The sequence below is a fragment of the Chaetodon auriga genome, chromosome 2 (assembly GCF_051107435.1).
Source record: "Chaetodon auriga isolate fChaAug3 chromosome 2, fChaAug3.hap1, whole genome shotgun sequence".
NCBI lineage: Eukaryota > Metazoa > Chordata > Actinopteri > Chaetodontiformes > Chaetodontidae > Chaetodon > Chaetodon auriga.
In genome coordinates, this window is record NC_135075.1 from 13,430,940 (window position 1) to 13,446,742 (window position 15,803).

General features: G+C 47.2%; 1 protein-coding gene across 4 annotated transcripts in view; it reads left to right on the top strand.

The window, feature by feature from the left end:
• srgap2 (SLIT-ROBO Rho GTPase activating protein 2) overlaps positions 1 to 15,803 on the top strand; it is a 51,272-nt gene that overhangs the window by 22,282 nt on the left and 13,187 nt on the right. For 3 of the 4 annotated variants that reach the window (XM_076755444.1, XM_076755445.1, XM_076755448.1), the window contains exons 2-6: positions 5,439 to 5,631; positions 10,653 to 10,815; positions 13,523 to 13,585; positions 14,887 to 15,102; positions 15,437 to 15,565. In XM_076755444.1, coding sequence (XP_076611559.1) covers positions 5,439 to 5,631; positions 10,653 to 10,815; positions 13,523 to 13,585; positions 14,887 to 15,102; positions 15,437 to 15,565 — 764 coding nt within the window. Of the gene's footprint in view, positions 1 to 4,264; positions 4,469 to 5,438; positions 5,632 to 10,652; positions 10,816 to 13,522; positions 13,586 to 14,886; positions 15,103 to 15,436; positions 15,566 to 15,803 lie in introns of those variants that run through there. The other variant, XM_076755447.1, reaches the window with a different exon arrangement.

Here is a 15,803-nt window from a genome sequence, read left to right on the forward strand (position 1 = left end):
TCTTAACTCACTCCTGTGTGTGTGTGTGTGTGTGTGTGTGTGTGTGTGTGTGTGTGTGTACGTACAGTGAAGCAGTATTAGGCAGGCATGTCTGGAACTAATAGATTCCACCCTGCTGAAGAATCTTATTAGGAAATAGTACCTGCAACCTGAGGCTACAGACTACCAACTCAATCAACTGCGTAAAAGTCACGTCCCATAGCCCCACATCCACTCACACACACGCACACACACACACACGCACACACTGCTTGCCCCCCTTCAACCTGCAAACCCCTGGCCCAGTTTCAGTCAGTCTCCAGTCAGTCTCTCTCCCCTCTTTTCCTGCCTGGTTTCAGGTTCGGAGGGTTATATTGGTGAACTCCACAGCTGCCTGTTTTTCTTCAGGCCCTTTCATTTGAAGAAACACACACACACACACACACACCTCAGTCCAACCCCCCATCCTGCTGCACCTCGTCTTTACACGCACACACTCACACACACACACGTGTTTCCTGTGGTTGTTTTAGTATAACCACCCCCCCCCCCCCCCCCCCGTGTGCTCCCTACTGGCAGTGAACCGGTCCGACTGACTTCCTGTCTCTCTGTCCTCTCTTCCTGTGTGTACAGGGATGAATGGACATATTATTCACAGTGACGCAGTGCCCCCCCACCCCTTTACTCACCCGTTTACACTGCTTTCTGTTCTTTCTCCTTTTCTTTCTGCTTCTTTCATTCTTCTGAGGACAATAGTATGAGCTCACAGTGGTACAACTCAAAACCATTACCACCCCTCCTTCTGCTCCCCCTCCTCTTCTCCTCTGCACTGTACTGCAGTATCAGCCCCTGGGGCAACAAAGGCCAGGCCTCACTGCATAAACACAGTGTGTACGCGTGCTCACACACACACACACACACACACACACACACACACACACACACACACACACACGCACACACACAAACATAAACAAAATGGGTAATAGTCTGCCTCTCCAGTAACTAGATCTCCTGCTTGGATGTCTGGGTTTCTTCGAACTAGTTAACTGATGAGTGTGTTCCCGCTGTGTTCACTGATTACCTGGTGCAGGTTGTGTGCACTTAACCTGGGGGTGGGGGTGGGGGGCCTGGTTTGGACCTTTGCTTACATCCATTATGATATCATTACATGTGTTTTATGACACTACAGGCACCAAAGTAACTCCTGAGGTCTGACAGACAGACAGGTTGTAACCAGTTAAACCAGATTATCTAAGCACATTATTATGAGGTAAACCTGAAAGTGAGAGCACCAGAAATGTCAATAATAATTGGCTAATTCACATAAAAGCTGTGTGCAAGGTCAAAGGTCAAAGCTGAACAGGAAGTCGATCTGTAAACTGTGATGTATGTTTCCAATGGACAGTTTGGGTTGTTTTTTTCTTTTTCCTTGAGTTTGTGTAAAAGCTCTCTGATTCTTGGAATGGATGCATTGATCTGATCCACCAAATAGCGTCTGTGCCGATTAGGCGGGTTGAGTATCGGACATGGCGTGACTGATCCACATTTAATGCAGTTTCTTCATCATGGTCGTTAAAAAGTTCAATGTTTTTGGCTCTAGTTAACATACATATAGTCATGGGGGGCCTCTGACGGAGCAGACTCCGGCCTCACGTTGACTGATTTGGGAACGAATCCAATGAATCTGATGCAGTGAGGTACACACAGACTTTAAATTTGAGGAAAAGGGAGCGCTGGTATCGCTCAGTATCAGGAGAGAAAACTTGGATCAGTGCATCCCTAATCCCTGCAACAACCTAGTGAGCGCAGTGTTATATTTAGCAAAATGTATCACGGTCAAAAACTGCGAGAATCAGACTGATCACAGTGAACCAGCATCACCCTTTAAAAGGGCAGAGCTGCCATCCATGTCTGCGTCGATCCTCCTTTGTTTTGTACCCTCTACATCCAGCTCAAGCCTTGTCTCGAACACTCATCACATCTACTTGTAAACAGTTCCCATGTGTGTGTAAGTGTGTGTCTGCGTGTGTGTGTTCCTCTACAAACCAGTGCAGTAATAGAGGAGGACAGATCTGGGGTGTGGCTTCTGAGAGCGGGGGCTGGACAGCAGCCGTCACAACAGCTCAGAGTGACAGCTCGGACTTGCACTGTCACAGCACTGTCAGTGTGTGTGCGCTGTGCCCGTGGCTCAGGGTGATTTCAGGTATAATGAGTGCCTGCGGCAGTGTGTGTGGCTCCTGTATCTAGGCCAGCTCAGAACAGCATCCAGGGCACCCATCACTCCTGTCAGCTTCCAGCTAAACACACGAAAGCTGGTGGCATTTCGCTGCAAAAACAACTTTGGCCACAAAAAGTAACTTTCAGGCTCCTTTTGGCAGCGTCTTCTTCATGTCCTTTACTTTTATTTCCTTCTGAGTATTCATCCACACATTTGTATGCGTCAACATGTCCGAGTCTGCCTTCGGCCTCGTCTGTGGCGGAAATGCCATTGCCGTGCAGCTACGCTGTCTCCATCCATCATCTGTTGTTTTGTCTCCCTCTTTCTGGGTCAGGATAAGCAAACCGATCAATAATGGATGATGAGGAGGGGCAGGTTTGGGTAAAATGGCTTGAAGGAGAAAAAGACGCAGAACTCCTAAGATTTCTGCCATTTCATGCTCACTCTTTAATGTGCACGGAGAGCCAGACAGGGAGGGCATGCCTCACCTGCACTGGGAAAACAAACCAACAGGTGGTGGCGGGGTGGAGATGGGATATCAGGAGGAAGACAAATCTTGAGAAAGAATCAGAATCAGCAGTAATCCTTACAACATGTGTGGAAGTTAAATCACGGCCAGAAAGGGACTTTCATAACACGTGTAAATGTACTTAACTATGTAAATGTGTAGCTCTGCATCAGGGAAGTGATGCTACACTGTACAAATTCTGAAGGGGCGTAGATGCACGATCTTATTTTAAAGCCGGATTTCTCAGCTTGTTCAGTTTTTTCCCATGTGTTTCTCCAGAGCTGCTTCAAAGCGCAGCAACCGCCCCCTTCTGCCAAGTTGTTTTGTGTTTGGTGGCGCTGTTGGTGGGGCTGGTGAACAAAGTGAAAAGTGTACGGACATAGCTCCCACAGGCAGAGCCAGACGGCCCTCAGCACTGCAGACAGAGGAGGTGGAGGAGGAGGAGGAGGAAGAGGGGAAGAAAGAAAGAAAGAAAGGAGAGCATCAGTAAAGTAGAATCCCAGAGCCCGATTACAAGACCTGTTCTCATCTGCCTGGAAAATGTGACTGGGCTGTCTGGAGGGGGGGTGGAGGCGTCACATTCCAGTTCACATCCCACTTCTTGCTGGCTCAAGGGGATGATGACCGTTACAGAGGGATGAGATGGAGAGGAAGAGCCGCATCCATCTTTTCTGACAGCATCTCTCCTCTTTGCCGTACCAAGCTCCCCGTCGTTCACCACACATTGATAAAAACCCTTTTTCTTTTTTGAGTCCCTCAGGGAGATTCTGCTTAGCGGCCAGTGTGAGCGGAGAGCTCAGGGTTAGCCTGGGATCGAGTCACACGGCCATACATTTTGTAAATGGAGCATGCTGTCCAACTCACTCCATCCTAATGTGACTGTTCGGGGTCCGACAGGGGTTTCAGGGCACGGCATCTCCATTAAATTAATTTTAGCCCCATTAAACCTGCTTTCTAAACATTGGGGTCACATGGGACTTATGTTGCTCCATATCCCCCACCCCTCAGGCTGCCTCCCTGTGGATTGCCTTATGCTTTCCTTCCCCTTCTCACGCTTATGGATGGGTGTGCTTATTTTCAGCTGAGGTGTTTGTGTATATGGTGTGTGTTGTTGTGTTTGGCTAATTACAAGGCCGCCGTCTCGAGGTTTTGTGTGGCAGCCTTGAGAGGCGGGACACTGACTCACTCCCCGCCATTGACAGCGCTGTGCAATGAGGAAATTGCACACACACACACACACACGCACACACACAAACCACGAGTCAATAACACATGTTGTCAAAGCAAATATTCACACCAGGTCATTAGCGCAGACACAGACTGTGTGTGTATGCATTTATTTGGTGCATGCGTGAGTGTTTGCAGCGTAGCGTCATGATGCCACAAAGCTCCTCCGTTCTGGCCTTTTAATCAGTAAAGAATGACTGTGAGTGGACAGAGCGGCCGGCTGGGGGCACAATGTTTAGGTCTGTGTTTATGAGAGAGAGAGAGAGAAGGTGGAGACGGGGGAGGCGTGCAGTGGCCATAGACACATTTAGATATCCCACTTCTCTTTGTGGTAATGAGAAACTGCACTCTCAGCTGTTAAACACAAAAGCAGCATCAACAGTCGCTGTCGGCCCGACGGACGGCTGACTCTCTGCCTGCCTGCGAGTGTGTGTGTGTGTGTGCTTGTTGTGTATGAGAGGGGAGTCTATACCGTACCGAAGCTGGAATGGAGGCCAAAACCATCCGCTTTCTCTTCAGCCAGCGTTGTAAAGGTAGGACGGCCGTGGTAGACAAACCATGAGCACAGCCTAGAAGTGTGTGTGTGTAGTTTCTTAACTCATTAAAAAGGATGCATGTGCACCCTGTTCAGCATTGGCTGGCAGCTATGAGAGCATAGCATTAATCTGTCAGCTGTCAGCACTGATCCAGCTTATCATCATCATGTCCTTGGGTGTGTAGATGTGTGCCTGTGCCGCTGTGGACGTTCCTCATGTCTCAGTCTCTAACTGCAGTGGGCAGGACTCTCCAGAGGACTTCTCTGTAGCCAGTGATTGAATATGGTTACTGAGTGTGTCTGCACTGAGTGCACTCTATTAATTTGAAACCAGACTGGAGAGCAGCATGGAGGAGGGAGAGGGGAAGGAGGCAGGAGGAAAATGAAAAGTGATAAGCTGGGATAAATGACTGCCTCTGGAGATCTCTCTGTGTGTGGAAGAGGATAGCTGATGGCGCACACACACGCACACACACACACACACACACACACACACACACACACACACACACACACACAGATGAATATGATGGTGTACACACATGCATAGCCGTCTATGCTTTACAGACTGGTGGGGGGGGTGGATTTCAGCCGTAACTCCAGGCTGATGTGTCGGTCCCCCACCAGGTGTTTCACCAGAGCTGCGCTTCATCCACATCAGCTGTAAAGAGGAAACTGTTTCAGACTTTAATATCTTGCACATTGTTGTGGCACGCATCTTAATGATAGCGCTGCGCTGCCAGCAGTAATGTATGCAGCTTACTCCCCAGTTGTATGGATAATTGCATGTTTTTTAGAGAGGAGAGGCCTTTGATTTTTAGAAGTGTGTGGTAACAAACATTCTCTGAAGGCTGTCCTTTGTGGCTTCACTATGTTGATTACACCTGGGCTGTGGTTTGCATAATGAAGTTCATAAAGAAGTTACACTCACCACTGTCTCTCTATCCCTGTTCCCTTCTCCCCGGCAGAGATCCGTGCCCAGCTGGTGGAGCAGCTCAAGTGTCTGGACCAGCAGTGTGAGCTGAGGGTCCAGCTTCTGCAGGACCTCCAGGACTTCTTCAGAAAGAAAGCAGAGATCGAGGTGGACTACAGCCGCAACCTCGAGAAGCTGGCCGAGAGGTTCCTCACCAAGACACGCAGCACCAAGGACCATCTACTTAAGTATGTGGACGTTCACAGCTAATCACACACACTCACACACACACACACACACACACAAGAAGCACCACCGCACAGGGCAGCAGGTTGCTGAGATGGTTCATATGGTTTTATTTGTTAAGTTCATTTAGCTTAGACAGCTAACATTTGTCCTGCTTTAAGACTCAAAAAAAACCCCATTGTCTTTATTTAGCACTTTATTTAGAGTGCTTTGAAGAGCAGTGACTTCCTTCCTGAGAAAAGAGAAGTAGAGACAAGAAAAAAAATGAAACTGAAGGAAGGCTAAGAACGGTGACGGAGGTCATGTGGTCATGTGGCAGTCTGTAAAATACTGACTTACATCACATACTGCTTCCCAGTTTGATTTAATGAAGCACCACATGATTTACCGCTTACACATTTCATTAGGACACTCATTTCTGTTATCAGTGTGTGTGTGTGTGTGTGTGTGTGTGTGTGTGTGTGTGTGTGTGTGTGTGTGTGTGTGTATACACACTGTAAATGTTGCCAGAAATGGCCAGGTGGTGATTTTGTGCTCTGACTATTTTGCTGCATCCTCCTGTGTGCATAACCTTGCCCAAATGGGGATTCACCGCCTCCTTCTCGCTCGCTCTCTCTCTTTCTATGTCACACACTCTTTCACACACTCATTCGCTAATTCACTCATGCATTCACTCACTGATACATAAGAGCCATACAAATACACACTGGAGCTCATCAGCTTTAGCAGCGGGAAGTGTTCCTGTAAAATTTATCTGGCAGTTTTTGGTGGGAGAGAGCAGTCTGTTTCCCTGTGGGGAAGGATTCACTGAACTGCTAATCTAACCATAAACCACACACACACACACACACACACACACACACACACACACACACTCAGTGGAGAGGCAGAGGATGCTTTCCATTTAACTAATTATACCTCCTTCCGTCCTCACCCCTCCGTCTTTTAGCTCAGGACTTGGAAATTGACCAAGATCCTCCATCGTTGAGGATGTTTTAATACTTCAAATGCATCCTGGAGGAGGGAGGAGCTTTTAGCAAGACAGCACAGGTGTACCACTGCTGCTGATCTGAAGGGGCTGCAGGGCTCTGCGATCATTAATGCGTCATTACTGCATTACTGTTTTTTTTTTTTTTTCCAAACAGCTCATGGGGACACTTCACCGAGTGTGTTATGATGTGTGGGATGGCTGTGCGTCATCAGTAATTGCTTACTCGTGAAAAATGTTGGTATTGGATTGAACGAAGATGACCCCTTCTGTAGAGCCCATTCTTCATCCTTTCATTCATCTCTCTCTTGCATCTCCAAGAACCAGCATGCAATTAACAGATACAGGTGATGACAAGGGGAGGCATGTTCAATGGAAGAGTGCCCACAGGTTTATGGGCCAGCTTTGGGTTGTTTTTCAGCTTGTGCCGCCGAAGCTATGCTTGTAGGAACAGAGAAAAATTTAGAGAAACTTTGATGTTTATCATTAGATTTTTCTTTACAGGTCTTATAGGTAACACTTGAAGAAACACTGGCTGACTGTTTGTACTTTCTTCTAGACTGTATTTTCCAAAATGACAGAAACTGTTGAGAAGGACTGGACTCTTTCCTCTCCTGCTCATCTTCTTTCTTAACTTCCTGTTAACCACGACCCCCTCTACTGTCACCTTCCTCTTTTTTTCCCTGCACTCTTCTTGTTCTCTTTTCTTTTGTGTCGCACACTTTTCCACAAATTCTCATTTCTCTGCTGGGGGCAAACCCACCACTCTCTGAGGCACAGACCAAAAGAGATCAATAGGGCCTCTAAACGAAACTCAATTCCAACCAAGAGGACATACCCCCCCACCCCACCCCCACACACACACGGCCTCTAGCTCAGATCAATACTGAGACAGTTGCAGAGTGTGTGTTTCCCTGTGTTGCGTACTGGGAGAGGGAAGGGGGACAGCAGAGGAGGAGGGAGGGCAAAGGAAAGAGAGTATAACATCGTGTTGAGCAGGTCAGCATGTGAAGTGTTCAGTCTTTGCTTTTCATTTCTCTTCCTGCTCTTCTTCCTCTCTCCTTTCTCTTCATCCAACATCTGTGTGTTTAACAGTCTCCCTGCATCTGCTGCTGCTCAGTCCGGGTGCCACGCTGGAATTTCAGCTATTTTCCGGTTATGTGTGTGTATTTTTGTGTGTCTGGATGTAGGCGTTGATGGTGCTCCAAGCAATGTGGGGTGTGTGTGTGTGTGTGTGTGTGTGTGTGTGTGTGTGTGTGTGTGTGTGTGTGTGTGTGTGTGTGTGTGTGTGCACTGATCCCGTGGAGACCCCTGGTATTCCTGCTATTTGGCAGACTGCGTACAGCAGTGGTGGGGGGTTACATGGTTTAACTGTATTGTGAGTGTGTGTGTGTGTGTGTGTGTGTGTGTGTGTGTGTGTGCCCTGAGGCTGACAGGCTGATTGGTCACATGGAGAAGCCCTGACAAGTTGCACACTGATTCAAAGCCTGTCCTTATGCTAAATATTAGGCCAGCTTCGTTGTTAATAAGCTGCAGCCCCTTCTACAACCCATGGCTATGGGGGCATATTATTTCAGTGTGGTTTTGGGGATCAGACTCTAAACATCACATGGTCATATGACCACATGCGTGTCTGTGTTCATTTAAGTCAGTTCTGTGCTGTGTTATGCTCTCCCTCTCTGTCTGATTACATCGTTAATGATGCTAACAAAATCACGAGTCATAGCGGTTCCAAATTTATAAGAACTGAATTCATTAGGCAACATCCTTTTTTGGTTTGACTTGAGATGGGACTTGAAGTAACTAAACTTCACTCAAGACTTTATTAATTACAGCAAATTACAATCACTGGGTAAAAATAATGTCCTGCAGGGAGGAAGTCTGATATAGCACAGCGCTGGCAATTTCTATGTCCCCAGTCAGCGCCGTAATGCCTCAGGATCGGCAAATGCTGCTGTTACCAACTCAAGTTAAAACAAATGTGCAAGAGTGAACATATAGCTTGATCATGGTCAGATAGAGAGCATCTTTGTATTTTTTATTTTTATTTTTTACCAGAGAAATAATCACAAAACACACCCTGATCCACATGATGAGGTGCTGCTGGTGACATCCCAGATTTCTGACATACTTTGGTTCCTTTAATTATTAAAATGTTGCACCAGGAATTGTGACCGAGATTCAATAAGAGCTTCGATGAGCTTATGTCTTCAATATTCAAACAAAGTCCATTTGTATTAAAAAATATATGAAACATATCAGTTTTATTCCAGCTGTAATTGTTGTTTAAAATCTAAGTTGTTTGTGTTTTGTGCAGCCAGAGCTTTTAATAAAAACCGCCTGCAGTGATGCCCTCTTTAATGCTATGCGTCTTGATCCCGAATGTAAAAGAACATTTAGCATTTTCTTTGCAACGTGAGTCACTGGCAGCACCTGACCCGAGGTCTGACTCCGTTCCCAGCGTGCACCATGTGACCTTCGGAGGGCCAGTGACATTTGGGTGTTTACCTTGTGATAGCTGAGGGTCAGAGAGGGTTTGGTGATATTTCACCCAGGGCTGCTGCACCATTACCATGGCGATCGCTGGTTCACTGAGGGTGACATGTCAGATGGAGGCGGAGGGGCCGGACGCTTGAGCAAATAGAGGAACTGCAAACCTGTTTTGGTGGAGAAAAGCATTGTGCAACCAGTGAAGACAGACGCGCCGGAAAAGACACAGACAGCAGAGAGAAGCTGGAGCAGAAAGTGATACAAACACACGCATGTCCACCTGATCCCTGTTCAAGCTGAGCACTCGACACGCCGAGAGTTTCAATCTGTGTGTTTCGTTATATGTATGGAGGAGGATTTTTACATTTCTTTTCCCTGAAATGATTGTTGTTGTTACACTCAGTTAGTCATCTGACCATCTGACCAGTGACAGGCAGTACCAGCATATCACATCACATCTATGACTCATCTCCTCTGACACACACACACGCACACACACACACACACACACATACACACACACACACCTCCCCATGCACACCATCCCCCACCCTGTACCCCTTGGTCAAAGACTTTCTCTGTCTGTCTGACCTTGTGTATGCTTGGGTCACTGCTCTACTTTTCCTGACCCCCATCTGTGTGTGTGTGTGTGTGTGTGTGTGTGTGTGTGTGTGTGTGTGTGTGTGTGTGTGTGTATGATGTAAATGCCTTGCAGCTCTTTGCTGTCTCTATCTAGTTAAAGCTGCTTTTAAACTGCACAAAGACCTTCTTTCATCCACTTACACTCACTCATAATCCATTTTACCCACTAGATCATCCATGGATCATCCATAACACATACTGTACACACACACGCGCACACACACAGTCACACATTTCGCGTGCACACGCTCTCAAAGGGCTTGTGTTGTCATGTAAGCAGGGCATTGACAGCCTTGCATTTGTGTAACGGCTTTATGGCCACTTGAAGCAAAGACAATGAAACAGTATTGAGCCATTAGACTGTTAGTGAACTCATTACAGTCTTTAAATCGCTCTCTTTCTGTCTCTTTTTCTCTTCTCTCCCTCCTTCTTTCTCTGATTCCTTTCTGCGACAGCTGTGCTTGTGGGGGAGTCTTACCTCTTCCTGCTGGGTTTTGTACCCTGGCTGAATCCCCTGTTTGGGCTGGCTCACCAAGCCTCTGTGTGCATGCGTGCGTGCGTGTGTGTGTACGTGTGTGTGTGAGACAGAGGGTGGCAGTTTTGTGCATAAATCTCTTTGGGCATTAATTCCCTGCCTGTCTTTTATCTAAATGCCTTGTCTCATTTTTGTGAAAACACTGTCTGAAGAGTGTGTTTTGTGCGGTGCGCTCATCTCTACATTTTACATGTGGGTAAGCCTGTGTGTGTGTCTGTGTGTGTGTGTGTGTTTGTGCACATCTATCAGCAGGATGAAAGGGGGAAGTTAGAAGATGAAAGAGACTTAATGTTAGTCATTTATCTAAAAAGATGCTTGGAGGTCCTTGAATACCTTTTTTTTAAGGCTCCCTGTGTCTCTGTGTGTAGGAAGGAGCAGAGCATTTTATCCCCAGTCAACTGCTGGAACCTGTTGCTGCTTCAGGTGAAGAGGGAGAGCCGAGACCACGCCACCCTGTCTGACCTCTACCTCAACAACATCATTCCCCGCTTTGCACAGATCAGCGAGGACTCAGGACGCCTCTTCAAGAAGGTAATGCACTGGTTTATGGATCCTCAGATCCTCTTGGAAAGTCTTTGTTTTATGTTTTAGGCCTGTAACACTGGACTGGACATTTTTGTACAGCTCTAAAATGATGGTTTTGTATGTCACAGTAGCAACTGATGCGGTGAATCCATGTCATATTTTAGCCCTGTCCATCTGTCTCTGCAGCATCTGTTTTCTGTCTTGGCTGATTTAGTGACTGACAGCACGTCAGCTGAACGTCAGGCCTGCAGAGTTCATGTTGCCCGTGTTTCTTACAGTAGCCTCATTCTTGGCTCCTCTGATCTCTCTCAGTGATACTGAGAAAGAGGAGATGTGGAGGAAGATCAGAGAAAGCGAGAGCTGACAAAAGGAATGGAGGGAGGGGGCAACGTGAGAGGACGAGGGAGACGAGAGAGAGGGTTGAAGGGATTCCACTGGAGATCAGAGCTTGTCGAGCAAATAGCGTGGTTGGGAGATGGGCTCGTCTCCATGCAGGAGACCAAACCATTAGACCAAACATGCAGGCTCGAAACTGGTATATGTTCTTATACTTAACAGCTGGCTTTTGTAAATATGTAAACATAAGATGTTCAGTTTTGATTTGCATTTGTCCTTTGTCTTCTGCACGACTTTCAGAGCAGTTAGATTTTCTGAGAGGTGAGGTCATTTTGGCTGCCCATCACCTCTTCGGCCTCAGCCTGGATTTAAACTCAGAATTGGGTTGAGGTTAAAATATTACAGGCTAAGTTTAGGGCAAGGACAGGGCGTAAGAAAAGAATGTGGACAAAGCCCTCACAAGTATAGTAAGATAAGTGCGTGCGTGGAAGGCAAAGTGAAGCAGTCTGTGTCTGGAATGTCATGGTAGAGGCTGCTGATTTCCAACCCGATAGGTTGTCTTTGAACCACACGTACAGTCCGATTGCAGACGATGCGAACACAAATCTCCCTGTGCCTGTGTGATACCCCAGAACACGAAAAAGCACACTTTCTCTCCTTTTTTCCCTCGCTCTTGGTCCTGTCGTTGGGCATTGATTTCTATTTTGATTACACTGGTTGCTCTTTGGCACGGGAGGTGCCTCCATCATGTCTGCGTCATAAACAGGCTGCACACATCCGCACAGAGAGCGCTCTGATGGCCAATTAAGTAGATAATTAGTTCATTTATAGCATTTCCCGTCAGTGACATGAATACCAGCACTGCCAGGGGCCATGACACACACACGACTCATGGAGGCGAACATCGCAATCCATTTTAGACAAGTCGACGCTTTTCATCTCAGCCAGTGTGGAAAGTGTTGCAGAATGATACTGTCAGCACTGTGGGAGTGTGTGAGATCCTGTCACCAAAGAGAGGAAGCAGTAATGAGTCAAACAGTATTAATGAGCCCTCATCCTCAGCCTGGACCACAGACATCAGGGCTAATGAAGCGTGCCAGTTGCTAGTTTTTGTTGCGGCCTTGCTGCGGCAGACAGACGACCACATGCAAGACGAGAAGTCCAAAGGTCAAGATCCACGGTTGATAGATAGGAGGGCTCAGCCACGGCTGATTGCTTTTTGATTGGCTGCAGTCTGGCTGCTTGTCATCTAATATGAGCCTCCTGCAGCACTTTAAAGAGCGAGGGCGGGACAGCCTCAGTTATCCCGTTACCTCTTTTCGTCTGCTGCGCCACCTTAAATCTCCTCCCTGTTGCTTCCTCCCTCTGCAGCATAATATACCCCTCTGTTCCTGACCTTTCTGCTCTCTGCAAGTCCCCCACAGACATTCATCACTATGATTTCTGTTTCCTGTTTCTTCGTAAACAGTTTGGTCTCCCCTCACTTGTCCTCCCTTTTCTCCTCCTTTACTTCATGACACGACTTTCACCTTACCACCCTTCACCTTTTTGCTCACCTCTGAACCCCAGCTACGCTCCAGCCCACCCCCCTCCTGCGCCCTCGTCCAGGAGAAGACAGATGCTCAACATACGCTGGCGAAGTCTGTTCTTGCTTTCATTCTGCATTCCTTCACCTTTTTTTCCCCAGTTGACTTTCTTTGCTTTTTTTCTGTCTCCTCCTCTGTCTTTCCCCCATGTTTTCTCTTACCTGTTAGTCATTTGTAGTTGTGTGTGTGTGTGTGTGTGTGTGTGTGTGTGTGTATGAATCTATGTGTACACATTTAGTTCACGTGGTCGCTCGTCCCAATGCTTTTATTCAAACATAGAAGAGGAGCTGTGAATACTTGTGTGTGTTTGTGTGTGTACGCTTGTGTGTGCAGTGTACTGATCTGCGGGCTGCTGTGAAGTCATCAGTCACTAGCAGCTCCCGGCACTTGTCTGGAGAATGGCACTGCCTGTATTACTCTCTGTCCTCCCTCTTCAGTCTCTTTTTCGTCTTTCGCAGCTTCGTCATGGAGCCCTCTGTCTTTGGCTCTGTCGTCCTTTTACCCTCTCCACCTTGCTCTTTTATCCTCCCTGCCAACATGTAAAGATCAGTATCCGTAGCTTCCTCCTTTAACTCCAGCAAGTCCATTACTGCCCTGCTCATTTATCTGGACTAGCAGCTCCTCCACTCCCGTTTAGCCAGATAATCTAGTCTTGATTGATGGTGGGGTACTTTGTGGACCACATGACTGAGCCAGGTAGACGGACAGACTGTAGGAGCTGTAAAGACTCTGAGCTAATGGTTGAGGCTCTTTATTCAAGTTAATCTGCCTTCTTCTGTGTGTCTCTTCAGAGCAAAGAGGTCGGCGTACAGCTGCAAGAGGACCTGATGAAAGTTCTTAATGAGCTTTACACGGTAAGAGAAACCACAATATGTGGATACATTGCTATGTGTTGTGATCTCATGCAGCTCAGCGGGGACAACATTGCATTTGTCATGTCAGCTGTTATGAGATGCCACAAAGTGCTTATTGGCTTTATTTAACTTCATATTTCAAAACCAATGATATAGAGTACCAGTACTTTAAGCAAAAACTCTTACACAAACACAAATACCAAATCCCTTGTACAGATGTATGAATTTAACATAAGATGACAACCAAAAAGCTTATAGACAACACAAAAACATGGAGATTAATCAGGTAAGGATTAAGGATTTTTGGCCAAACTAGCAGCTTGGCTCGAGGGATAGCTGTCGGTCCATCCACCACTTTGGTCCAAACTAAAATATCATTCAACAATTAATTGTTGGATGGTTTGCCATGAAATTTCATACAGACACACATGGTTTCCAGAGGATGAAGCATAATGACTGTGATGATCCCTTGACTCTTCCTCTCCTGCTAGCAGCAGCAGGTTGACATTTATGGTTTTGAGTCAAATTCCTCACCACTATTGGATGAATTGATTTAACGAATGACACAAAATATATACTGTACAGTCAGTCTGATTTGATCATTTATATTACAGACCTCATGACCTCATGTCTGTTGTTTTGGTCTTCTCACGCTGTCAGGGGCATCGTAGCGTCTGGTTACACATGTCCGTGATACTGCCAAGAGGCAACCCCAGTGTGTTTCACTCTGTTTGTGAGTGTGTGTGTGTGTGTGTGTGGGCAAAGTTTCCTTCCACAGCACAGCTCTGAGCAGCAAGCAGCAGTATTGCTTCAGCTCAACCAGGCCCATAAAAGCAGGTCTTGCGCTGTAATTATAGTATATAGTAAGAGATAGAAATAGATCTGGTTTGAGTGACGCGCACATGCATACTCATCGACAGTCAGCCAGTGTTGTGGAAGGGTTTGAGCACACTAATGATGGCTCTGGTGGTGGTCACTGGAATAAGGCTGACACTGCACACACACACGTTCGTTTCATGTGTTTAACTCTTGATGTCAAACTCATACCACCATGTTCAAGTGTGGTAGTGTAGTACAGTGGAGGAGGCTGGTTGTGTGACTCATTCGCTGCAATACGTTTGAGTGCCAACGCAGGAGGTTCATTCCAAAAAATCTTTCTGTCTATTCGAGCCTCAGTGCTCCGCTCTGCTCATTATACTGACTGGCGTAATCCCACTTTTGATCCAGAGCCAAAAACTGAAGAGACATGCTGGGGCAGCACACGCTTATGTTTGCCTGCAAATCTCAACCCTTGTTCCCAGGTGATGAAGACGTACCACATGTACAACACGGACAGCATCAATGCCGAGTCCAAGCTGAAGGAGGCGGAGAAGCAGGAGGAGAAGCAGATGGGACGCTCCGGTCGACAAGATGACCGCCAGACGCCGCGCTCCCCCGACACCTTGGCCAGCATCAAGAGTGACGAGAAGCCCGTCCGACGCTCCAGTGTCAAAAAAATCGAGAAGATGAAGGAGAAGGTGAGCGGGGCCGGGGGGTGGGGAAGGGGGGGAACAGGGGGCAAGAGTGGAGAGAGGAAAGCTGTTTGAGAGTGCTCCACCTGTTGTCACACTGGCTTACTATGTGTGTGTCTCATGAATGATTTATGAGTGCACAACTGGCTTATTGCTAACCTTGTCTGCTACAGCTGGGGCCTGTCGCAGCAACATGCTTCTTCACTTCATATTATCCGTAATCAATACTGAGGCGTTTCACTCTAACACCTGTTATCTCTCTCCCTTCCCTCCCTCTCTCTACCTGTCATTACCCTTCTCCTCTCTCTTTCTCTCTCCCTCTCTCTCTCCCCTCTATCAGAGACAAGCTAAGTACACAGAAAACAAGCTGAAGGCCATCAAAGCCAGGAATGAGTACCTGCTGGCTCTTGAAGCCACCAACGGCTGCGTCTTCAAATATTACATTCACGACCTCTCCGACATCATTGACGTGAGTATAGGCACACCCTGTTACTCTGTGTGTGCAGTGAACATGTGCAGACATATTGCGTGTGTTTGCGTGTGTGTGTCCCTGCCTTTTAGTCAGTGGTGGCCCCCTCGGTCAGTCTCTTCACATTAGCCTCAGTGCTCCTAATGAAGGCAGTAGACCGGTCACCCTCTCCGCACTTTGTCTCGTCTTTGTCTCTTTGCCTCCCGACACTCCTCACATCACCCCACTCCACTGCATC